The following is a 25,853-nucleotide window of genomic DNA, read 5'->3' on the forward strand; positions in this document are numbered from 1 at the left end:
ATACATTGTTCCCGGATTGATACGAATTGAAAAAAATAACATTACATTTTCGGAATGGCAAATTTAAATAAAGTTGTGGATTTATTTACCGAAGAGGATGAACACATGAATACACAAAATTCAGATAACTCCAACGATATGAGCGTGTTTGAAGACATGGGAATTCAGATCGATGAGGACAATGTGATTGTTGTTTCAGACGAAAATTCAACGAACAACGAGTCAAAGACGGGAATTGTTCGTCACGAAACGAAAACACAATCCGAAGTTCTCAATCGAGACATGGAGCGTGAATACCATTATGATTGTAATGAACTTAACACATTTGTAACATCAAATTTAACGAAATTGAATGACCCATGTTGCTGTTGGTGATACAATCATGAATAATATTAGCCATGGAACTGGTGGATTGTTTTTCTTGGATGCTCCTGGGGGAACAGGAAATACCTTTTTGATTTCATTGATATTAGCAACAATTCGATCAGATAATAACGTTGCATTGGCATTCGCTATTTCCGGAATTGCGGGTACATTACTGGAAGGCGGTCGCACAGCACATTCTGCATTAAAGTTGCCTTTGAATATGCAGGTAAATGTAATATTTCGAAATCATCTGGAATGGCAAAAGTTCTTGAAGTATGTAAGCTCTTCGTATGGGACGAGTGTTCTATGGCACACAAGAAACCATTGGAAGCACTTGATAGAATTTTGAAAGATCTACGAGGAGGCCAAACAGTCTTTGGAGGTGCCATGATTTTATTGGCTGGAGATTTCAGGCAAACCTTACCTGTGATCCCAAAATCTACGGCTGCAGATGAAATCAATACATGCTTAAAGTCATCGTATTTATGGAGACATGTAAACACGCTTACACTTGCTACAAACGTACGTGTTCAACTACAGAACGATCCGTCAGCAGCTGAAATTTCACACCAATTACTGAAAATCGGAAATGGCCAAATGTCTGTCGATCCAACAGGAATGATTACATTGCCTAACAATTTCTGCACTTTTGCACACTCTAATGAGGCATTGATACAGAGTGTATTTCCAAACATAGTTCAACATTACAAAAACCATGATTGGCTCAGCGAAAGAGCAATTTTAGCTGGGAAAAATAAGGACGTCAATGATATAAATAAATGTAGCTATTTTGGATCAAATACCTGGTGACATAGTTGCATATAAGTAAGTCAATGGACACTATTACTGATCAAGATGATGTCGTAAATTATCCAACTGAACATTAATTTGCCACGACTTTGCAACCGTACCAGACTCGCTGTGAAGACGCTAATGGGTAACGTTATCGAAGCAACAATTTTGAAAGGGAAGTACAAAGGAGAAGACGTTTTGATACCCAGAATTCCACTGATTCCGACGGATTTACCATTCGATTTCAAACCTTTGCAGTTCCCTATTCGCCTTGCCTTCGCTATGACAATTAATAAGGCGCAAGGGCAGTCTCTACAAATGTGCGGTATTAATTTAGAATACCCAATTTTTTCTCATGAACAATTGTATGTATATAGTTTGCTCACGAGTAGGCAAACCATCGTCATTATTCATTTACGCGAAAGATGGAGAAACCAAAAACGTTTTCTACCAAAAAGTGTTACAATAAAGTTCGAATGAAATTGTATCAAAGAATTTGCTTTGTTTCGTATTAATTTTATTCTCTTTCAGCAAATCATTGAATTTATCGCCTAGCGAAGCGGGCGAGGGTACGCTAGTATACTATAGATTTTGCAAATCGTAAGATGGTTAGCGGATAGTCTTTTTTGGGAAAGTGACGAAAAGAGAGGAGCATCGAAATCCCGATAAAATCCCAAATAAAAAGGATGGATATTAAATGGTTTTCCAATAAAAAGTGTTATTGATGAATGGAGAAATGATTAACGTTTTTTTATGGCCGGAATTGCATGGTATTCAAGTTTATTTTCAACAAGACGACGCTACGTGTGTGGCACAAGCAACGAAACCATTGATCTTTTACGGGAAAAGTTTCCCGACCGTGTTATCTCTCGATGAGGTGATCACAATTGGCCACCGAGATCTTGTGATTTAACACCTTGTGACTTTTTTCTTTGGGACCACGTGAGAGAGGAGGTCTACGCCAACAGCCCAGGGTCGATTCGAGACCTCAAAGATGGAATTCGTGAGGCTATCGCTGACATAGGGCAGCCACTTTGCAATTCGGTTATGGAAAATTTCATGAAAGGGATATTGTCCTGTAAGAGTGGTCGTGGTGGTCATTTGCCTGGTATTATTTTCCACTATTAACAGCATACCTTCCTCTTTATAATGAAATAACCATCCAATCATTTATATTTAAAAATAGCGTTTTGCTTTGAATATCAAAATAACACCTCTTATTGGAAAACCCTTTATTTCCGCTTTGTTAGGGTTCCTGAGGTGGCTTTCCGTAATCCGACAGTCGGCTCGATATTTCAATTCGATATCGACGAGATCGTTTTGTTTTTCGTATTTCGAGATGAGCACTCTCGTTTTCATATTTTAGGAAGTCTTTGTAGTTGCCAAAAGCAGTGTGTAATAATTAAAAATAACTACCGAAAGTGAAAAATGTACAACTGGTGTATTTTTTATTTTGTATAATTTTGTTTCAGAAACTTCTTCAATTAATAGAAGAAGAATAAGAGATACGTGAACTTCTATGGTATCACGACAGTTACGGTATGTTAATTTATCATTGCAGAAACTAAGGAACAATATCAATTAATATCCATTCCACAAAATACCGACTGATCAAAGAAATATTTATGTACATTTTCAAAGAAATAAGACTATGGGAAGGAAGCAGGTGGAGGTTACTAATGGGAAACGAGACGGACAACACGGCACGACTAATGGCAACACGCCACGACATTTTTTGCTACCGAAAGCAATAAAAAAACTTCGATATACCTCACAGAAATAAGTATATGTATTTTCAAATGAAAAACTATAAAGAAGCAGCAGAAAGGTTCAACCAATAATTTTAAATATATTTAGGAAAACTAGGAACAAAAAATTATACAACAAAAATTATTCAACATGACTAAACTTATTAAATTAAAAAAGAAATTAAAATAACTTCATATGAAATAAGTATATGTGCATTTTTTTCAACGTTTCTATAACATTTATATGCTTAGGCTTAGAGTCTGTCAAGTTTTGAATAGAGGAATCATCTATCTTATCCCACTCTTCCACTAAAGCACCTTTCAGGTCTTTGATTGTCTCAAACTTCCGACCATTTTTATAAATAAGGGCCGACAATATTCCCCAGAAGTGGTTAATTGAGTTTAAATGGGGACTTAGTGCTGGCCAATCCTGAACTGAAATTTTTCTTGACGATAGAAAAGCCTTAGTTAAACGAGCCATATGTATTGGGGCGTTGTCTTGCTGGAAAACCCAGTCGTCTCCGTATATGTTTCCCGCAAACTCAATGGGAATATCCTCTAATATTTCAACATAGAATTCTGCGTTGGTTTTTGTCGGAATAAATCAAATTGTAGACTTTCCACCATGTCCGAAAGCGGCCCAAATCATCAAAGACCAGCCAGCGTGGTTCCGCTTATGGCGCGTTTGCCGTGGTTGCCTAAGGTCCTGCCAATATTACTGGCAACCATCTGGACCATCTAAGTTGAACTTTTTTTCGTCCGAAAATAGAACGTTTTGGAGCTTGTTAGTCCAAAATTTATATTTTCCGGCAAAGGTTAAACGAGCCTTAATGTGGCGTGCTAATAGTCTTGGTACCGGCTCCCGCAAGCAATATTTAAGTGTTCCGTCCTCGACCCAAATTTAATGTATTCGTCTATCGCTGACCTTAAGACTTAAGATTGAGTTAACTATATGTTTCTGGATTTTTAAGAAAGTTGCTGATGGTATTCCTATGCCGATTTACTCTAGCAGAAATTACATAAATAATTTTGCCACTTTCTCTTAGCCCTTTAATCAGACCACGCTCTTCATCGGATAAATGTCTTCCACCGGGCATTCTACAGATTAACCCATCAATAATTCAATTGTTCTTTGTTCAAAAGCAGTAATATATTTTACTTACATTTTTCTTTATGATAGCAATGTAAATAACATAAAATTTTTGATCTCTGATTGCACATAGGTATACTTACTTCATATGAAAACCAAATCTCGCAACACAAATTTGTAATAACGGTACTAAGAATAACGACTAAAGAAGAATTTTGCAAACGAATAGTTAAGTTGGACTGCAAATGCAGACTTTGGCATACCAAACAAAAATGTATCGTTACTATCTACAAAGATATCGGTATAAAAAACCTTGCACATATACTTATTTCTGTGAGGTAAGTTTCCAATAACGAAAATCCACCCTTGGTTTTCAAATGAGAGTTGGAGGAAAGGGAATGTACCTGTGGAAAGTAATCCATTCAACATTTCGACTCTTTTCTCTCTTTCGCTCTCTTGGATGATACTTCTTTCTTATTCTTCTATCTTTTCCCCTTACCTTCATATTTGTAATTCTTGCTTTTGTCACTATCTGCTGTTGTGATTAACATTCCTATCAAAATTATCGCCATTGCTTGACATTTGTAAAAGTTACGTCGTCTTCTGATCGTGTTTTCAATATTTTACAGTTCTAAAAGTGGATTTGAAATTGCTCCAACGAGTTTGTATAAAATTTTGCGTTAAAAAGGGATTTAATGGTGCGCAAACTTTAGAAATGTTGGGAAATTATTACGGTAGTGATACTCTAAGAGAAAGCAACTATTTACTAGCAGCATGAACGCCTCCGAAGAGATCGTGAATCAATCGAGAATGACGAACCGTCTGATGAAAACATGAATAAAGTGAGAGAAAAATTTGATTAATAACCGCGAATTGACCATTAGAGAGATGGCAGAGTTCTTGAACATTGCTTATGGATACGTTCAGGATATTGTAATTAACTAATGATTTGAGTTTGCGGGTGATGCTGCAAAGTTGGTTCTAAGCGGCCTGAATTTCATGCAAAAAAGGAAACGCGTTGATATCGCCAAAGACACGATTTCCAAGACTGAGTCCCACCCAACATTCATCAAACGCATGGAGACGAGACATGAGCTTATGAGTACGAAACGCAATCCAGTCATTGGGCGAGTAGGTGGAGAGCTCCGAATGAACCAATACCAAAAAAATACCAATACCAATGCCAAAAAAAAAAAAAAAAAAAAAATGCTCACGTAGCATAAGTGCGTTACAGTTGATGGGAAGTACTCTGAAGGCGATAATATCACTTTCGAGGAGTACACTTGAATTTTGAATTTTTTGTATTGTTCTTTACATTCCGGAAACTTTTTGATCAAGGTGGCATGTTATTATCTTTCACTTATAAGAATGAGCAGTCCATACACGCAGAAAATTATAAATGCATTATTACCCCTGAACTCTTAAAGGCGGACTATGAAATCAGTGGGGGCTTATTAGCCCGATAATTGAGAACTTTTGGGATCAAAAATCTTCCTAAGAAAGATGAACTGGCGGGGAATAACGCTTCCGAGCATGGTGAACAAAATAATTGCTCAAATAATTAACAACCGCATATCGACCGCTCTGACGTCAAATCTACGAACGGATTAAGCAGGATTTCGAGCTGGACGCTCCTGTGTTGATTACGTCAATAGCCTCCGAGTAATAGTACAACAGTCGGTAGAATGGCGATCTCCTCTATGTCTTATCTTCAACGATTTTAAAAAATCATTCAATATTCACCACCCTCATGCGATTTGGAATGCACTGGCATGTAAAGGTGTACCAAACTCTTAATCGAGCTAATCCTTGCATTAGATACCAACGCTAGCTGCCGCATCTTGCATGAAAAGAAATTGAGTGGTCGTCTACTAGTTACTACTGGAGTCCGCAAATTCTATTTCCTGTAACCTCTACTATACATTTAAAATCGTTTTGAATGTCGTGATGAGCAAGACTACAGGCGAAACTAAAGGAATAACATGGGGACTAAATGAACGGACATTTCAGACATTTCAAAAAAATTAACGCTGGTAGCACAAACTACCACAGAAGTAGCCCTAAACATAAACATTGCCACAACGAACGTGATGCGTGTAAACACTAACTATACGCAAAAATTCCTTAAAACTGTTTTTCTCTAATCGTAAATTTTTGTTTACAATTAACAACGTATTCACAAACTATTTAGGGTTTATATCTTTTTCCGGTTTTTTGTTTTGGTTTTCTACTTTCTAACTTCATAGCCATAACTTAGTGCCCATTTACACAGGGAAACATTTGGAAGGAAAACATTTTGTTCGAGAGTGAGGGACGACCGCGGAAGAGAGGAGGGAATTTGTCTCCTGTACTGGCGACACGCTTTGATCTTCTTATTCGTATTTCCAATCTTAAAGCAATTTTTGGCAGTTTCTTCATTTGTTTTCTTCTTTTGTGGGAGAAAGTTTTGAGTTATGTGTTGGTTTTCAATCAAACGGAAGATAACAACGATGACAAACATCCGAACGCTGGTTGGGAAATGCACGATTTTGCTAGTAAAGTAGGCATAATTTAAAAAAGTTATGGGACATATTTATGTTGATTTCTAGTTTTTTCCCGCATTTCTAGATACTCAAGTTAATTTTAAAATAATTATGTTTATACGAAGTATTTTTAATTTAATTTTTTTATTCAAGTACAACAATTTATAAATATGTATATTTAAATAAAAAAACAACAAATTATTTATTATTTAACCAGTTTGCATTCTTCATTGATATATTTAAGAAATTGGTGACGAATGTTTTCCGCTTTACATGTTAGCGGGTTGTAGAATATATCCGACACAGAAGATGCTAAAGTAGTAAACGTCAAAATGTTGACGAAAACAATTTTGCCCGTGTGGCCGCGAATGAGACATGAAAAGAGAATTTCCAGTGTCTCCCTTTCAGATGTCTTCGTGTGTAAATCCGGTGTTACTTTCTATTCTCGCATAAAAAAATTTGGAGGGCTCGCCTCGTTGTCATTTTTCTTAGAACTTAGTGTACAATTTGAATTTGCTAAGAACGATATTGGAGAAAATCGATTCATACAAATTGACAGGTCCTAAAGTACGCGTGTACAGTAGGTTCTGTTTTTATGCGGTAGATACGTTCCGCAAGAAACAGCATAAAAAAAAACAGCATAAAAAAAGTTACTAGTTCTATAGTAAAATTATAGATACGTTTCAAAGTGCTAAAACCGCATAAATCTGAAATAATGTAATAAAATCGCATAAAAAAGGGCACTAGTCCCATATTATAACTATAGATACGTTCCATAGACCGCATGAATCTGAAATAATTAAATAAAATTGCATAAACAAAATATTGTATTTTTGAAAATTATATCTTTATTTAAGAAACGTCAGAATCGAAGAATAAATTTAAGTCAGAAATAGAATCAGAAAATACCCACATGTTGCGCGTTCGTTTAGGATTTGGCGTAAAATCACTTTCGTCACTTGAGGAAATGTACACGTCTGATCTAGATAGTTATGCAGGCGGTTCCATACTTGTAGGGTTAGCATTTCTGATGTAATCTGTGATGAGTTTTTGCTTAGCTGGTTTAGAATCTTGTTTATATGTACAATTCCCGATAGGTCGACATGCATTTTGTAATTAAAAAAAAACCGCACTATTTCAAAACCGCATAAAAAAAAGCCGCATAAAAACAGAATAATAAAGTCACTCATTAAAATTAACACAAATTTTCGCTGCAGACCTCTATCATTCTAAAATTGATTTTTCAATTTTAATATTTGGTTTTGGTGATTGATGGAGTGCACATTTTTTAATTACTAGATATTTAACTATCGAACTATGAGTGGGAACACGCCTTTTATTGGCTTGCTATGTATGGATCGGAAGGATGGAATGAAAAAGGAGATTTGCAGTTATATCGACAGTAAATATGTAGAATATTTGGTAGCTGGTGGAGCTAAAGTTGTGCCCATTTGGTATGTAGAAATAGTAATTTAAAGAGCTGTTTTCGAATTCAATCCCATTTTAAAAATTCCGATTAATAATTTTTACTCTTTTACTGTTTAACTGTATACAAATTTTCATTTACAAAGGAACAATAAAGACCTGGAGTATTATTACGATGTTTTAAATAAAGTAAATGGGTAAGTTAGAAATTATTGTTTTCGAAATCCGCTTTCCATGTACATGTTTAGAAATTCGGTAGTTAAAGGTAGGTAAACGTAAAACAAATTTGTATTTTTTAAGAGGCTTAAGCTTTTCCTTCTCTTATAATTGCAGTTTCTGCAGATAGACATGCCCCGACATTATCCGGATGTGGCATAAATTGTAGATACCTCCATTTTTTTAATTAAATCAATTTCTTTATTGATATCTGTTTTTTAAACATGAAGCAATATTTTTACTTAAAGCTGTTTAATTTATTTAAGAGAAAAAATATTTATGGAATATATCTAATTCTGCAACCATTTGCTAATTTTATGATATATAGACTTTCTCGTGAGTGAGACCTTACTATCGAGAGAAATATGATATTTTCGACGACGTTTTATTCTTCTGAGTTTTATTTCTAGAGCCTTCCGTTTTGTTAAAATACGGGGTTTCCATGTATGTTTGACTAGTTTTTCGATTTAGCGTAGAAGTGACTTGGGAAGATTTTGTCTCGCTAGAATGAGTGCTGGATATCCAAATCTACTACATACAATATCTAGAAATTGTATCTCTTGTACTACAGGGTGAACGATATGAAGTGCTACCAACTTCACACTGCTTGTATCTGTAAAACAGCTCATGACATCAACGTCAGAATTGTTCTAATGACAGTTCAATATATTGTTTATAAGCCATCAAAAGCATTTGCGTCTCAGTTTTGTTGAATTTTTTTTTTCTGTGATGGACTTCAAACGTAATAGTGTGATTGCGTTATATTTGGCTGGGAAATCACAACCAGCCATTGTTCGTGAGCTCTGTCACCTCAAAGTGAATAAAATGTTTGTGTATCGCACTATAAACGTTACCAGTATGGTACCATTGCAAAACGCTATGGAGGTGGACCAAAAAATACCGCAAAAACGGCAGAAATGGATCAGAAAGTGAAGGCTCGACTTGAACGAAATCCACGTCGAAGTGGAAGAAAAATGGCCAAAGAACTGAAAATATCACAAGACAGCATTCGACGCATATTGAAAAATGAGCTCAAGGTCAGGACTTGCAAGTTCCAAAAAGCACACGATCTTTCACCACAGCAAAAAAAAGTTCGGTGCGAAAGAGCAAAGGAGTTGTTGCGTTTGCATGAACGTGGCGAATTTCTTAACATTGTGTTTTCTGATGGAAAAAATTTCCCAATCGAAGCAATCTCCCATCGCAAGTAATGGTTTGGGCCGAAGTGACCGCTGATGGACGCTCTCCAATCGTTTTTATCGAGCCTGGTGTCAAAGTGAATGCGACTTATTATCGGGAAAATGTTTTAGAAGCTGCTTTAGTGCCGTGCACACGCAAACATTTCAGTCGTAGACCATGGACGTTCCAACAGGACTCGGCACCGTCTCATAAAGCTCGTGCGAACCAAGAATGGTTAAAAAATCATGTTCCACACTTCATTTCGTCCACACAATGGCTTTCGAATTGCTCAGACGCAAATCCGATGGACTATTCCATCTGGTCCATTTTGGAGAGCAAGGTGAGGACTAAAAAATACGCGCTGAAAAAAGCGATTATAAGAGAATGGGTCAAAATACCTCAAGATCACATTCGTGCAGCATGCAACTAATTTTTTTACCATTTGAAGGCTATAGTCAAGTCAAAAGGGGATCATATCGAGCTAAAATGAATATATCGCACCCTAAATACAAAAGGGTCACAACTCAAAACGTGCCTTCTGCTGAGATATGAACGAGACGTTATCAATAAAACGGTCCGCGGATGACATATGGCAAAAATAAATTTTTTGTTTTTTGGTGGGACTGTTATAAGCTTACATGCAAATTTCAGCGTGATATGTCACATATTTTGTTTTCTGTGCTACTGTAAACAAGTCAAGCTCGAGTATGGAAAATTTTGAGTTGTGACCCTTTTGTATTTAGGGTGCGATATGTTAAAATTGTAATCATTTTTGAACAATTTTGTCTTTGAAATCAATAAAACTAATTTCACACAAAAAAGTTATGGTGTTTAGAATAGTTCATATCGTTCACCCTGTATAATAGAATTTTTGAAGAACAGGATTTAATACAATAGTATAATAAAGTATAAATAGTATAATACGGTGAAGAAGAAAGTAACCCCTCTACTAAAAAATGTCATATAAGTACTTGTAGTGGATTTGTGGTATTCATAGGATATATAAATTTAAAACAAAACTTGATACGTAGTTTAAAAGGCACTTTATTCGTGGAAAAATGCAATGTTGTAGGTGAATCAATAAGAAAGGGGGATGAGGGAGGAGATATAAATTGGATGCTAGTTATTTTGACTAACTTCTGATATAAAATATAGTATTAACCCAGAAACGGATGACTATGGAGGACTATGTACGTCTCGCACGCAGAGAAAGTCGTTTAGTCTATATTCGTTAAGAAATGGTTCGATATGAAAATTTAATTTTTGAGTTGCACTAAAGACGGTTTATTCAATCAGCTACGCGAGCATAGTTTTCATATAGTGGAAGAAAGAGCATTTGTTTTTACAATTAAAAGGCGTCGTAAACGAGTTGTGCCGACCAAATATTTTTCTACCACAAGAAGGATTACGTAAATGAATGATGCGAGGCTTGCTATTTATATTTCAGGCCTAACAATGGAATTTGGCCAACAATGGTGATTGAAAAAGGTCTTATTGTTTTTAAAATTTTCACTATGTTGAACAATATACTTTTGCCCAAATTAATGTGCAGCTCTTTCAAACAATGAGTTATTTTATCAAGTCCTTTATGTAGTTTTTGGGAGGCCACATGGGGGTGCGAGTCAATTGCGAGTGCGGCAGTGCCATTCGCGAATGTTCTTCAAAAGCTGGTAAATCGCATCTCCTGCAGGGATTGAGCATAGTTTAGCGCACATTTTGAATTAAACGCGAATGAGCCATGAACTCTAAATGAAGCTTAACTATTTGGTGTATACACCAATTTTAGTAGAAATTTTCCATTCATTTTTCACTTTTCCCTCTTTGAAAATTCTTGTATTAGTTTTGTTTTCAGAAACCAAGATTACAGCAAAACGATATGTGCTACTCGAAAGAAAGCTAAGGGTTTTTTAGGTTTCAGGTTCTGTCTGGGGTTGAGAGGTATCAACCTGAGGGCGGCGAGAGTTACCATTTTATGTCCTGCACGGTCCAAGAAGCAGGATATTTAAAATAGGACTCAGAACATAATAATTAAAAGAAATTGGTGCGCGACTACCATTCGGGAGTGTGTAGGTTCGAATCTCCATAGAACACCAAAATGAAGAAAACGTTTTTTTCTAATCTAAGCGCTCGACCCTCGGCAGGCAATGGAAAACCTCCGAGTGTATTTCTGCCATGAAAAAGCTCCTCATAAAAAACCATTTGCTGTTCGGAATCGCTTAAAATTGTAGGCTACTCTATTTGTGAGACAAAATCAAGACGCATGCGACAAATATGTAGAAAGAGGAGCTCGGCCAGACGCATAACAAAAGTGTACGCGCTAATAATTTTTTTATTTTTTAGAAAGAAATCCCCCCTTTCTCTGTGTTCCACATTACGTATAAGTATATATGTCGATGCCCCACTTCTCCAAATTTTGTCCCACAATCCAGATAATCGTGTACTCCTCTACCCCTTTCAGGATGTTTGTTATACCTGTGGATTTATATTTTGCATAAGGAAAAAATTCGTAGTTTTGGAAGACTGGCAAATAGTATGAGAGAGGGAGTTGTTTACCTTCCTTTACACTGTTTTGAGAGCAAAGGAAGAAAGGCTAAAAGTTTCCAGCTACTGTATGATATTTTGATGGAGAATAAAATCAACAGGGTACCGGATCCGGCAGCTTTATGTTCATTCCCAATTTTACCTTTTACTTCGAGATAGGTATATTTAAGATAATAGCTGAATTAGAGGTAGAGATGTTTGACATTTTTCAAATCCTCGCCAAAAAGACAGTTGAAAGGTGCCCTTTCCGTGGTGGTTCAGGAATCTTCCTGATTCTAGAAGAAATGTCTGGAGTTACACTGCGCCCGTGGATTCGTGAAATATTATATTGTAATAATAAATAAAAAAAGAAAAAAATTATACATTTCTTTTGAATTATTTCTGAATTTATCGGTTTTTGTTTAGTGATAGGTTTAGGTTAGGTTACACTGGCTGGCCGAGGCCATACAGAGATCATTTTGGTCCACAATGATGCCAGATTAGAGTGCTTTTTTTAGCAATAATGTCTATCACTCAAGATGCATGCACCGCATTGTACGATACAATCTAGTCTTTCAAAACTGATAGCACCTAGGTAGCATTTTTTAGTTTTCGAGAGAGCCTGGCAGTAGCATAGAAGATAATCCAGGGTTTCTCTGGTAGCCGAGTCATTACATTTCTTGCATGATTTAGCTTGTAAGCATACGCTGCAACTGTTAGTGCACCAATTAAAGTTACACAGTTTCTTCTATCGAACGATATAATCGTTTTAGAATACCTGTCATCTTATGCGTGTTTACACATGATCCTGGCAACTTTGCAATTGGTTAAGCTAAGTCATCTACCTTTCGCCTTTCTTAAAATGTGTTCCTATGGTTCTTTGTGAATTATGTGCAGGGGTTTATGTACCTAACTTATTTGATTTGCTACAAGTCTTGCGCCATCTTTAGCTATTTCGTGTATGCCTTTATGCTGCGGAGCCCAATATACACAAACCCTCCGAGCAAGCTTCTTAACTGCTCCATCGTCTTTGGCAACAATCTTTAGGGGACTTCCAAAACTCGTAATCATATAGTCTGAATTGACCAGAGCTATGTGCGAATGTTCTAGAGGTAAGCTGAGCGGTTGTTTGTAGCCGCACAGCAGAGTTTGCAGCTCGATTTTCTGCATAGGGATCAATCGGTGTTAGGCTGAGGATAGTCTCGAGAGCTGCCGTGGGAGTTGATTTCATAGTTCCCGTTATGCATAGCGCGGAGAGTCGTTGATCTTTTATCAATGGGTTGATATATATTTTCTTCATAACCGCCTTCCACCACACCATTTTGCCATATAGTAATATAGGCCTAACAATTGCAGTGTAACACCAGTGCATAGGAGCGGGTGAGAGACCCCATGTGCTTCCAAATATCCTTTTTCACCATCTCCTCAACATTAGATTTCCACGTTGATATATTGTCCACTAATACTCCTAGGTATTTGGTGCAGGATTTCAACGATGGAGAGACGCCATCGAGCGAGGGTAATGTCCATGCTGGAACTTTGTACTTCTTTGTAAAGAACAGTAGGTTAGTTTTTTCATCATTGACGTCCAGATCAGCATTGCTAGCTCAGTTATGCATTGTTTTAAGAGCCTCGCTTATTAGAGTGCTTAGCGTAGATAGGCACCTTCCTGTAATAACTACAGCAATGCCATCTGCATATGCAATCAGTCTTGGAGCTCTACCTTCAAATCGACTGAGTATTTGATTAATAATTAGCAACCAGAGCAGAGGTGATAAGTCACCCCCTTGAGGAGCCACTCTACATGCTTCCCTCGTTCAAATAGTTTCATTCCATTTTGCCACAATCCTTCTGCAGTTCAGGAGACTTGCAATCCAGTTATATATGACAGGATCCATTTCTACACCAATAAGACTTTCTAAGCCAGCGTTAGTTGATACATTGTTGAATGTCGCAGCAATGACCAGAAATAATCAACATTAAAGGCCAGAGTATGCAGTGCAGTCTCCGTAGATCTGCCTTTAAAGTGCGCGTGTTGTGATTTTGACAGGCCTTCAGGACCTAATCTGTTTCCTATATGGAAAAGGTTTTCAAAGATTTTGAAAATAAATGACGTAAGACTAATGAAAACTACTTACTTATGAAAATTTGTGTACATTTTCTACAGAGTTCTATTGCCAGGAGGTGCAGTTTATGTGAATGAGCACGATCCTTCACGCTTGGATTTAACCAATTATTATGTACGAGCAACTGAGATAATAATACGCATAGCGAAAGAAAAGTTTGACAAAGGTATTCATTTGCCTATTTGGGGAACATGTCTGGGATTTCAACTTTTGGTGCTTTATACCACCGAAACGGCGGCTACAACTTACGGCACGGATCCACGCGATAAATGCCAACCCATGAACTGTGATTTGAAAGTGGAGTTTCTACCAGGTGATTTTAATTAATTGTATTTAGCTTACATAATAATTTACTTTCATTACGTTTTAAAGTTTTCTAGTACTTATAGTACATATACTAACCCAAACATATTAAAAACTTAAAAAAAACTTTTAAATCTGAATAGTTCAAAAGTCATGATGAGGTGTGTTCAAAAAGTATCGTGAATTTTGAAATTCCGCAGGTTACATAAGTATATTCGAATTTCGATTTTTTTGTGGCGATGTGTTGGTACTCATGTCTCTCACTCGCGCCGACGAGTTCGGCCATTTTGAATATTCAGTTAATTGTTGACAGCTGCTTAGCTTGCACGTGTTTCGGTGTTTCGGCTCGTCCTCGATTTTTACCTATTCTAAAAGATGGATCAAAGAACCTGTATCAAATTTTGTGTGAAAAACGAAATTAAGTACCCGAGAAGATGTGAACGACGAAAAGCGTGCAGGCGTGCCGGACGCCCGAGCACTTCAACAACAGACGAAAAAAATGATGAAGTGAAGAAAATGGTATTGGCCAATCGTCGAATCACCGTTAGAGAAGATGCTGGGGACTTAAACATATAGATTGGTTCGGGTCATTCTATTTTTTTCAATGATTTGGGCATGAGACGGGTCGCCGCAAAATTCGTACCAAAACAGCTCAATTTCGACCAAAAGCAGCATCGCACGATCATTGCTAATGAGATGTTGGGCTCTGTCCGCGACGACCCAAATTTGTTCCAGAGGGTCATAACTGGTGACGAATCGTGGGTTTATGTATGACGTGGAAAACAAAGCTCAATCATCTCAATGGAAGCTGCCGCACGAACCAAGACCGAAAAAAGTGTGCCAAGTTCGGTCGAATGTAAAAGTTTTGATTACCGTTTTCGTCGATTGCAGGGGCGTTGTGGATCATGAGTTCTTGCCACAGGGTAAAACGGTCAATAAGGAATATTACCTGCAAGTTATGCGCAATTTGCAATCCACTAGAAACGCCCGGATTTGTGGAAGAACAAAAATTGGCTCTTGGGAAATTGGCTCACGATAACGCCCCTGCTCACATATCGTTGCTTGTGCGCGACTTTTTGGCCAAAAACAACACACTAATGATGCCACAGCCACCGTATTCCTCAGATCTTCACCCCTGTGACTTTTTCTTGTTCCCGAAACTGAAGAGGCCCATGAAAGGACAACGCTACGCTACGATTGACGAGATAAACACGGCATCGAAGGGGGGGCTGAAGAAGATAAGAAAAATGATTTTTTTAAGTGCTTCGAAGATTGGAAAAAACGTTGGCACAAGTGCATAATATCTCATGGGGATTACTTTGAAGGGGACAAAATAGATATTAATGAATAAATAAATAATTTTGAAAAAACCGAAAATTCGCGATACTTTTTGAACACACCTCGTATAACATACGTGAGATCTTCAAATTCTCATGGCCGATGACAAAATAAAAAATTGGCTGAATAATAAATACTAAGACGAAAAAGTGGGCTCTACTAGCAGATAAATTAGATTAAAATTGAAAAACTTAGTGTTGGGCTTAAATTAATTTCAAAGCGATTTAGTGCATAAAATCATGTATTATATTTAAAACAAAAACAATGCTTTGCAGAAAAATAAAGTTTTAGCAAGCAATATCACTGTCTTATAAGGTTCACCATCATGTCTCCACTGACGTCTCCAAGATGGAATTGGGAGTCGGAGCAGGGGTTTTCACTAAATCAGCCAATTTATCTATCTCCTTTAAACTGTCGATTACTGCTAGTATTTTTCAGGCAGAAGTCTTTGCGATCCTTCAAGCATGCAAAATGATTAGGAAACGCGGGCGCGAGAGAGATACTTACATTTACTCCGATAGTCAAGCCGCGATAAAAGGCTCTGATGACGCCATTGTGCAAACCGAAACTAATAAACTCTTCTACGAAGATCAAATCTCTGGGTGTGAAGGTAAAATTTCTCTGATCTGGTTTCCAGGACATAAGAACATAGAGAGAAATGAAATTGCTGATGGGTTTGCCAGGAGCCTGAATAGGTCTCAGAGTCCTCATACCCTGTCGTCGGCATCCCCCTGACAGTTGTTAAAGGGGAACTGCACAAATTATTTCTCAGGAAAGCGCAGAACAGATGAAGCTATATTTCTTCATGTGCTATTTTGAAAATCCTTTGCCTCCAGTACTATATACGGAGGACTCAGAAAGTTCTTTGGACTCCTTGCCATTCAATTTCCAAGCTGGTAGCTATGTTTACCGGTCACTGGACGATCGGCACACATGCGGAAAAGCTAGGGTTACCATTTAACCCCCATTGCAGAAGCTGTGGGGACCTTTCAGAGAAGGAGACTGTTGAGCACTTTCTCTTTAAATGTCCGTGCTTAGCAGCTAGACGATTAAGCCCACTGGGTGCTCCTTTCTTCGACAGCCTGGGGCAGTCCTATTAATCTTCTCCATTATATTAAGTTAGTGCTTCTTGGGGAGTGCCAGAGTGGCAATTCAACCATTCCACGTACCTACATATCCACTACATCTGTTAAGAATGCACTACCAAGAGTGCGAATTCTCCTTCTGGCTAAGTCTTCACACTGACATATAGTAGGTGGTGTCTGATTATTTTCTATCCTTCCGTGTTAAGACAGCTTCTACGAAAATCTTGGTATGGGAGCCCGAACTTTCTGGCTGGGTGCCTATTGAACAAAGACCTGTTAACACACCTTTCATATTTCTTGAAACTTCTCAATTAAATCTTTGGTTTTTTGAGCGTTCGCTGTTCCATTTCGATCATGTCTGTTTGCTTAGTTCGCATGTAATCAAGTTTTGCCAAATTGCATTTATCCTGTTGAAAGTTTCCTGCTTTATTAGTAATTTACAAGTGCCTATGTTTTATCCAATTGCATATCAAGAGTTATACCTATTCTAGCAAGTTTATCTGCTTTGCAGTTTCCTGGAAGGAAAAGAGAGAAGTAACAGAAGCAAAAAGATAGAAGGGAATCGAGAAATAGAGGTAGTTAGACTTCTGAGAATTTTCCAGATTCTTTGGTAAATCTGAAAATATTCTCGAGATTGAGAGAACAAATTTTACTCCTTCTCATGACATAGGAACCTAAAATTCGCAGCCTTGCCCTGGCAAATGCAGGACACTCACAGAGAAAAGGTTCAGTGCTAACTGCCTCCTTTAAGCAAGACAGGAAAATCGGATCCTCAATAATTTCAATGGTGATCATATGTTGACCTCATGGATTGTATCCTGTAATAATACGAACGTCTTTTCTTCCAAGTTTTAGAAGAAAGTCCGGCAGTTTTCTGTTCGGACTTGTCACAAAACACTTTGCAGTTCTGACCGGACCATCGCTATTTAAATTGCATACATAATCGCTAATCCACTTTGTGATTCCTGCAAAACTGATTCGGATTTTTGGCTCTGGTCCCTGTTGGTTGATTCACAGTTGGCCAATTCATCGGCAATTCCATTCCCTTAAATCCCTCAGTGTCCTGGAACCCTTACAAGTATGAGCTTATTCTGTCTTGTCTTCTGTCTTGTCTTCTGTCTCAGAATTAAGCTTCTTCTTATATTCTCCAACAAGTTTTGAGGTTTGCTTTGCGTTCTCCAGAGCCTTTAAAGACTTCAATCTGTTTCCCGCTCCATCTTCTCTCAATTATCCGTTCTGCTACTTTCAGAATGGGAAAAATTTCCGTTTGGAAAAGGATAAGACTTACTTTGTAGTATTTACGTTATTATTAAATATTCGATGACTGTTTTTGATGATTTCTAGCGCTTTTATAGCTACTTGACTGTCTGAGTAAATGAAGATTTCATTTATGAATAATATTCTTGTTTTTTCGCTGTAAGTCCCTCTTTTATAGCCGTGACTTCCACTTGAATTACACTGCACGGATCAAGTTAGTGAAATGATAGGTTAAAACCAAGTTTAACAGAGTAAATGATCCCGTCTACTTTGTTATCTAATTTTGAGCCATCATTTTCATATTCGTTAACAATTAGTCCATTATCGCATTCCTCTTTTGAAGGAAATGCTGTGATAAGGATTCATTTAGATAAATTTCTTGGTAATGATTGTTCTAACTATCGCTGTGTAAAGCGAATGTACGATAAAAGGGAAAAGGCCCGAACTTAATTCAATTAACTTTTTGCAAGAGTAGCGTGCTATTGTAGCTCTTCTTACTTTATCTTCGACATTTGATTTCCATCAGAATTTTCTGTCTAATATTAGTCCTAAGTGGCGGGCTTCATCAGTAAACGAAGTCCGTACCATGTAGCATCAAAGGATTTATTTCCGAAATTCTGTGTTTCTTAGGAAAAAGGATGACTTCAGTTTTAATACAGTTGACGCTTAGCTCATTTGCTTCTGACCAGTTTTTTAAATAAATGTTTACTAAATACTGCCATTAACACACCTACATATTTGCAGATTTTCGAGACTCAAGGCTTTTTGCACATTTGCCACCCGAATTGGAAATTATCATGCGGAATGAACCTTTTGGTCGACATCGACATAGGTATTGTTGGACCACTGAGGTAAATTTAAAAAAAAACAATTTAAAACCTTTCATCAGGTTTCATTTAATATTTCCATTTACCTTGTTTCCTTTAATTTAATTTAATTTAATTCACCTGATTTTATTTAATTTCTGTTCATTTCACTTCGTTTCATTAAAAAAGTCTCTCCCAATAAATCAATATCGAAATAGTTTCCTTGAAATAAAGTTTTTTTATTTACAAACAATCTCAAAGTCATGCAAAAGTTTTAATGATTGGCAAATTTTGGCAAAAAACACGGACGGAAATGGCACGGAGTTCGCTTCGATTATGGAACACCGCAGGTAAGTGACGTTTTTTGTGATACGAAGCAATTTCGATTTTTTATACTCGTGCACATTTGTGCACAATTGTGTTTAATAATTTTTTTTATATAACGGATATACGTGACAGCATAAAGTAATTGCGATTGATGTAGGCACAGACGCATAAATATGTATGTACCAAATGCTCCGTACGATAATTCGAGTAAAAATTGTTAGATTTCAATGGAAATTAGTACGGGGTAGTTTGGTATTGAAAATGGGGGAATTCGGTTAATAACGTTTAACCATTTGCCATATAACGGTAATTTAAAACAAAGAAAAAAACATTATATCTTAGTTAAAAATTTATCAATATTACTCATATTTGGAACAAATGATGAGCCAAAAATTAAACAAATACAACGCAAGTAGAATTTTGGAAAATAGATGCTGCCACACCCATTTTAATGCTTGTATCTCGATAACGATTTTATAAAGTTTACGCAAACTGGGTACACGCAATCTCGCAATTTTTATATGTTAAGGCTAAATTTCTTTTCGTCCAGCCATATATCACAACCCAATATCCTAAGTCTGATTCTAGAAAACGCCGGATAGGTACAGGGAAAATGCTTTGCAGTGTCGTAATCCTCAAGACAGGATAGACATATCTGGCTGTCGACGACCCCCATTGCAGCTATATGCTGACCACCGATATTGTGCCCTTTGATTACAACCAGCAGTACTCTCTGGTTCTTTCTGCTGAGTTTGGTCTTCCTGTTTGGGTTTTCCCAAAGCACTTGGCTACTCTGCACGAGTTCAACTCAGACCAACGACCTCTGTGGGTAGACCTCAAGAAGTCATCAATCCATAGTTGAATCGATGCAGAATTGACACCTAGAAAGCGTTCAGGGCCTAGTGGCATACTTGCAGAGCCTTCATTAGCCAATTTATCAGCTAACTCGTTTCCTGTAATACCCAATATACAGGCACCCAAATAAGACTAACTTTGTTGTGTTTTGCAACAGTGTTCAGTTTTGTCTTACATTCACCAACTAACTTTGAAGATCAGCGTGGGTTAGCAAGGCCTTTCAGTGCAGCTTGACTGTCACTACAAATTCCAATACTGTTGCCCTGCCACTTTTTCTCAATTAGCCAGTATACCAGGTCCAAGATGGCATAGACTTCCGTAAGGAATGTCGTGGCCATCTGTCCAGTGGCATTGGAGTACTTAGTGTCTTCGTCTAAGTACGATCCAGATCCGCTTCCATCACTGGTTTTGGATCCGTCGGTGTAGAAAGTGTGCTGATATCCCGTTAATCCCTTATATTACAAGCTATAACTCTCATTGTCTATTAGTTTATTTGATTTCAAAAATTAACGACTAGCCTAAATTAAATTTTACTGAAATGTGCACGGGTATATAAAGTTTGGTTCAGAACGAGTGGAGCATTTTCTTACTTTTTTTTTACATCTACTTATAGGTACCCATTTTACGGCTCGCAATTTCATCCGGAATCAGACTGCCCGGAGCATTGCTTAAAAGTAAGAGAATATCTGGCAAAGTTCTTTGTGGATGATAGCGGCCGCTATTCTAATAGATTTGTGAATGCCGAGCGTTATGAAATACACAATTTTCCTAAAATCGCAGGGAAAGGTAATGACCAAATCTATGCATTTGGTGAATCGCCTGACTATCCTGACTAGAAGAATTTCGCTTAAGTTTATAATAATTCAAGGCTGTTGCAAACTCTTAATGTTTTTTAGTTTAATTATTTTCATTGTGATTAATTTTATATATGTGATTAATTATGTGATTAATTTTATTTTTTTAAAAATGGTGTTTTAAAAGCAAACTAATAAAAAAAATACAATTTTACAAACGTAGAAAGTCCAGTTTTTTCTTGAAGGGTGAAATGAATTTTTGTTTTTGGCTTAGACAATGCCTTAGGGTCTTAAAACCAATACAATTAAGTATTGTTAACAAAAATTTTATTAAAGCTTGCATGGCACCTGGAAGCTGCTCGTAAGTGCTCGTTAAAATGTATTCTTTTACCGAACAGGAAGAGTGGACGAGAATTTTGCGGCCGTTATCTATTTACAGGCTACCGGGGCACAAGGTAAAAGAGGGTAATGAGAGAATTGACGAGCTTGCTAAGGCAGGCACCCGCTGGCCTAGGATGAGTACGTCGAACATATATCCCTCATTCTCAGTTTTGTAGATGGAACTAACTCTGGAAGCACAGTCCATAAGGGAAGGCTCGACCTACCACAGGATTGTCAAAATAATGCTATGAACTTGCAACACGAAAAGAACCAACTTAATTTTATTCCTCGCAAGGAAGGAATGTAAAATATTGGTTGGAGTACTGACGGTACATTGTCTCCCTCCATATAACGGAGAATGGTCCTGAATGACGCCTTTTTCACTGTCCTTTTCTTTTTTATGAATTGATGGAGGCATTGCATGCGACCTATCCGTGTTTCAGGGGCATTGCAATATATAGGTAAACACAATGCTGAGCTGGCTTGTCTTGGCACCACCTTTACTTTTATTAAAACCAGATAAAGAATTCCATCAAACATTTCTTAGCATATATTACAATACAATAATTGTTCTTGTACTGATTTTAGTCCAGTCCACTGAGTTTGAAACCACGTTGAGCTCCATGCTACTCATTCATAGTTCAATGGGCTAAGTGCAGAAGTAAATGGTGATTTGGTGACATAAACATATGCAAAACTTATTAGTTTTAAACCTCCGTTGGACACCTTTTGTAAAACCTATGGTTGGGCGCCCGGGCTTGGAAATTTTTTTTCGTCCTGTTAAAAATTAAAATTAAATTTTAAGAAGTTACCTGGAATATCAGGTCGTTCGTTATCTTTAATAAAAATATGTTAAATTCACGTTCAAAGTTGAAAAGGGCAGTCTGGCCACACCCGAATGTTCAACAGAAAGTCACGCGCAATTCAAAGAAGTTAAAAATATGGAAATTTGTGAATTGTACCCTGCTGTTGTTGTTGTAACAGCATAAACATTCCCCATACTTACATACGGGGAATGCTGCTGGAGTGACAGTCCTTGACCGGATATAAATCCGGGTCGTTTCGGTAACGTAGAACCGACTGTCGTGGAAACGATTGTACCCATTGTACCCTGCTCTTCTTTCCTGCTTTGACGTATTTTTAATTAAACATTTCACTGTAGATTTTTCAAAAATTATTATATATATATACTATATACTTGAAAATTGCCTTTTGCTTAATTTATCAAAGTTGTTACAAACTTCATGTACGAGTACGTGAACAAAATAAATATTTCACAGTGTACATAGTGGGCCAGCTATGGACAAAATTTTTTAATAATTTGTATGTGAAGTCATTTATATGTGTCAGTAGTTTCTTTCCATGAACCCATAGAAAGCTAATGAACCCAATGGAAAGCTACAACTTTATTCTGAAAAAAATGGTTACAAGTGAATCAATGAAAGTATTGCCCATCGCTGGTTACTACTTTTCCCATCTTTCTGGCAGATCTCGTATACCGTCGCGGTAAAACTGTTCATCTTTTGAGGCTATCCACGAATCAAGCCATTTTTTGATGTCTTCATATGAATGGAACTGCTGGCAGCTAGACCATGTGCCATCGATGCCAACAGGTGATAATCGAACGGCGCAATGTCTGGAGAATATGGCGGGTGGGGTTGGGATTTCCCATTTCAGTATTACTAGGTAGATTTTAACGGGTTTGGCAACGTGAGGCCGAGAATCACTTTTTCATGCCTATCTGCGTATTGCGGCCGCTTCTCGTACAGTGCTCGGCTCAATCGCATCAATTGAAGTTGATACTGATCCCCAGTGTGGTTTCGCTTGGTTTTAACAGTTCATAATAAATAACACCAACTTGGTCCCACCAAATACATAGCGTAACCTTCGCAGCGTGAATATTCGGCCGAGGCGACGATGTAGAAGTATGACCGGACAGCCCCCATAACTTTCTTTTTTTGGATTGCTGTAATGAATCCATTTTTCATCACCCTTCAAGATGCGGTGAAGAAAATCTTTCCTTTTTTGCCGCTGGAGCAGTTGTTCAGAGGTGATAAAACGACGTTCAACATCCCTTGGTTTTAACTCATAAGGAACCCAAGTACCCTGTTTCTGAATCATTCCCAAAGCATGCAATCGCTTGGAAATATATAAGCGTGTAACTCCTAATACTGAAGCAAGCTCTTAAAGCAGCATCTCTATAAACGTTTTGTAGCTCTCGATGCACTTCAGCCGCCGTTTTTTTCGAATGAAAGAGGAAAATCAATACTCCCCGCAAATGACGATTATTCGGCATAAAATCAGACATTTTCACAAAACCAAAAGTATATGATACCAAAACGAAATCACTAATGTGTCGAAGCAGTTTGTTTACCATATGTCTAAGCTTGGTTTATGACGTTTAGGTTATGCTAGAATCGACTAGCACATACTGCTGGCGGCATCTATTGACAAGAAGCTCTTCTTCTCTTAATTGCCTCTTTTCTTCTTAATTGAACGGTAGCCGCTTACGCGATTTTGGCCGAATTTGAGAAAGCGCACCAGTTGTTTCTTTCTTGTGCTAACCGGCGCCAGTTGGACGCACCAAGTAAAACCAAGTCCTTCTCCAACTGATCTCTTCCACGCAGAGGAGGTCTTCTATCACCACCTACTTTCAGAGCCGGAGCTGTATCCATTCGGACGGCATGACCCAACTATCGGATGCGTTAAGCCCTTATTCAACCTCATTGTTCCATCGCCAGCGATACTCGACATCACCAACGTGCAAAGGCACAACAATTTTCCCCAGAATCTTTCTCTCAAACACTCCAAGGGACACCTCATCGGATATTGTCATCGTCCAAGCTTCTGTGCCATACGTTAGAACGGGCATGATGAGAGTCTTGTAGAGTGTTAGTTTTGTTCGTCGAGAGAGGGCATTACTACTCATTTGCCTACTTAGTCCAAAGTAGCACTTGTTGGCAAGAGAGATTCTACGTTTTATTTCTAAGCTGACAGGCTCTAAACAACCACGTGGGTGCCGATACACGAGGGCGCCAACTGTTTGTTTGATGACAATAGGTACTTCGTTTTCTTCTCGTTTACCACCAGACCTATTCGCTTTGCTTTTTTATCTAGTTTGGAGAAAGCAGAACTAACAGCGCGGTTTTTAGGGCCGATGATGACAATATTATCGGCTTACACCAACAATTGCACGCTCTAGTAAAAAATTGTGCCTAAGCGATTACGTTCTGCTGCTCGCACGATCTTCTCCAACATCAGGTTAAAGAAGTCACATGATAGCGAGTCACCCTGTCTGAAACCTCGTTTGGTATAAAACGGCTCGGAGAGGTCTGAGAGGATAGCCGTATTATTTTTGTGGCGATACCAAAATCAGACATCGTGGCATATAGGAAACTTCTTTTCGTACTGTCAAATGCAGCTTTGAAGTCGACGAAAAGATGGTGTGTGTCGATTCTCCTTTTATGTGTTTTTTCCAAGATTTGGCGCATTGTGAATATTTGGTCGGTTGTAGATTTTCCCGGTCTAAAGCCACACTGATAAGGTCCAATCAGTTCTGCCTCCGATTTGACCAAATTTCCGCCCATTTGGTCCATGAATGACTACCCAATCCGTCCGAAATTTGGGTTATTCAATTAAGTTTCTTAATAATATAACCTGGGATGTACGCCAGTGCGTCTTTGTAAAATTCATCTACCTTAATACCGTCTTCGATTTTGTTATTGATAACATGCGTGACTATTGCGTTTAACTCTTGAATTCTACAGAGCGATCTACATTGCGAAACTTAATGAAAATCTTCCACCAATAGATTCAAACGAATTGCCAAATAAGCAGGCTTACAGTTTTTGTTTTTGCTACTTGGCTTACTGTATGCACTGTGAAATAACTAGCAAATTAAAATCAAAATAGTAAAGTTTACGTTACTATGAGCACAACGTACTTTTATTTACTCCACGAAGAAATTTAGGAAATTTATTTGTAAAGCAAAAAAAAAAATAACAAAAAAAATTTCCCATTCCAAATGAAGTAGCAATAAAAGCCAAGAATCGCAATATGAATCGCTGTAGGTCTTCAGCAACTTTACAAAAGGTCAGCGTACTCGCATCTCCGTAGTTACACTCCGTCTGTGCGCTTATTTTATTTATAGAAAGGCGTGGAAACATGGCGCCTAAGCTAAGTTACCAGTTACATACATTTCTTACCTTACAATAAAAGAAGTGCTGCCAATTCTCATACATTATTAACTACTGCTTTATCTAAATTAAAATACAATAATCACACATACATATGCTCGATAGAAAATAAAACATTTTATATTCATACAAAAATATTTGAATATAATATTTCCTAAAAAAATGAGAGCCAAAGAGTCATTGCCATAAAATAGTAATGTATTGCGTACATACATATTTAATGTGAAATGAAGGACTTACCAACAAGTGGTATGACTGCGACAGGCAACAGGCTAGAAGGTAACATGAAGGAGCTGACAATCACGGTTGCCATACGCTAAAAAAAGTTACTAAAAATTCAAAACAGGGTTATATTGATGTAATACATATACATATAATAACTAATGTAAGTGAAAACATAAGCCCACTGCGTTAAATAATTATAGCACTAGGACCTGTGGATAAGTTGTGAGAATTTATGTGCTTCTTATTTAATTTTAAAGTTTTGTTTTTTGAAAATATAGTTTCCTACAGAAATTAAGTAAACCTAA

General features: G+C 37.5%; 1 protein-coding gene across 5 annotated transcripts in view; it reads left to right on the forward strand.

Annotated features, from left to right (window-relative positions):
- Nucleotides 1-20,857, forward strand: part of LOC129240870 (gamma-glutamyl hydrolase-like) — a 35,256-nt gene extending 14,399 nt beyond the window's left edge. For 4 of the 5 annotated variants that reach the window (XM_054876912.1, XM_054876913.1, XM_054876909.1 and 1 more), the window contains exons 2-7: nt 7,818-7,972; nt 8,090-8,140; nt 14,023-14,294; nt 18,709-18,815; nt 19,032-19,120; nt 20,566-20,857. In XM_054876912.1, the coding sequence (XP_054732887.1) occupies nt 7,836-7,972; nt 8,090-8,140; nt 14,023-14,294; nt 18,709-18,815; nt 19,032-19,120; nt 20,566-20,788 (879 nt within the window). In that variant the 5' untranslated portion in view covers nt 7,818-7,835 and the 3' untranslated portion in view covers nt 20,789-20,857. Of the gene's footprint in view, nt 1-7,817; nt 7,973-8,089; nt 8,141-9,349; nt 9,676-14,022; nt 14,295-18,708; nt 18,816-19,031; nt 19,121-20,565 lie in introns of those variants that run through there. The other variant, XM_054876914.1, reaches the window with a different exon arrangement.
- Nucleotides 20,858-25,853: the final 4,996 nt, after the last annotated feature.

The sequence above is a fragment of the Anastrepha obliqua genome, chromosome 3 (genome assembly GCF_027943255.1).
Source record: "Anastrepha obliqua isolate idAnaObli1 chromosome 3, idAnaObli1_1.0, whole genome shotgun sequence".
Classification (NCBI taxonomy): domain Eukaryota; kingdom Metazoa; phylum Arthropoda; class Insecta; order Diptera; family Tephritidae; genus Anastrepha; species Anastrepha obliqua.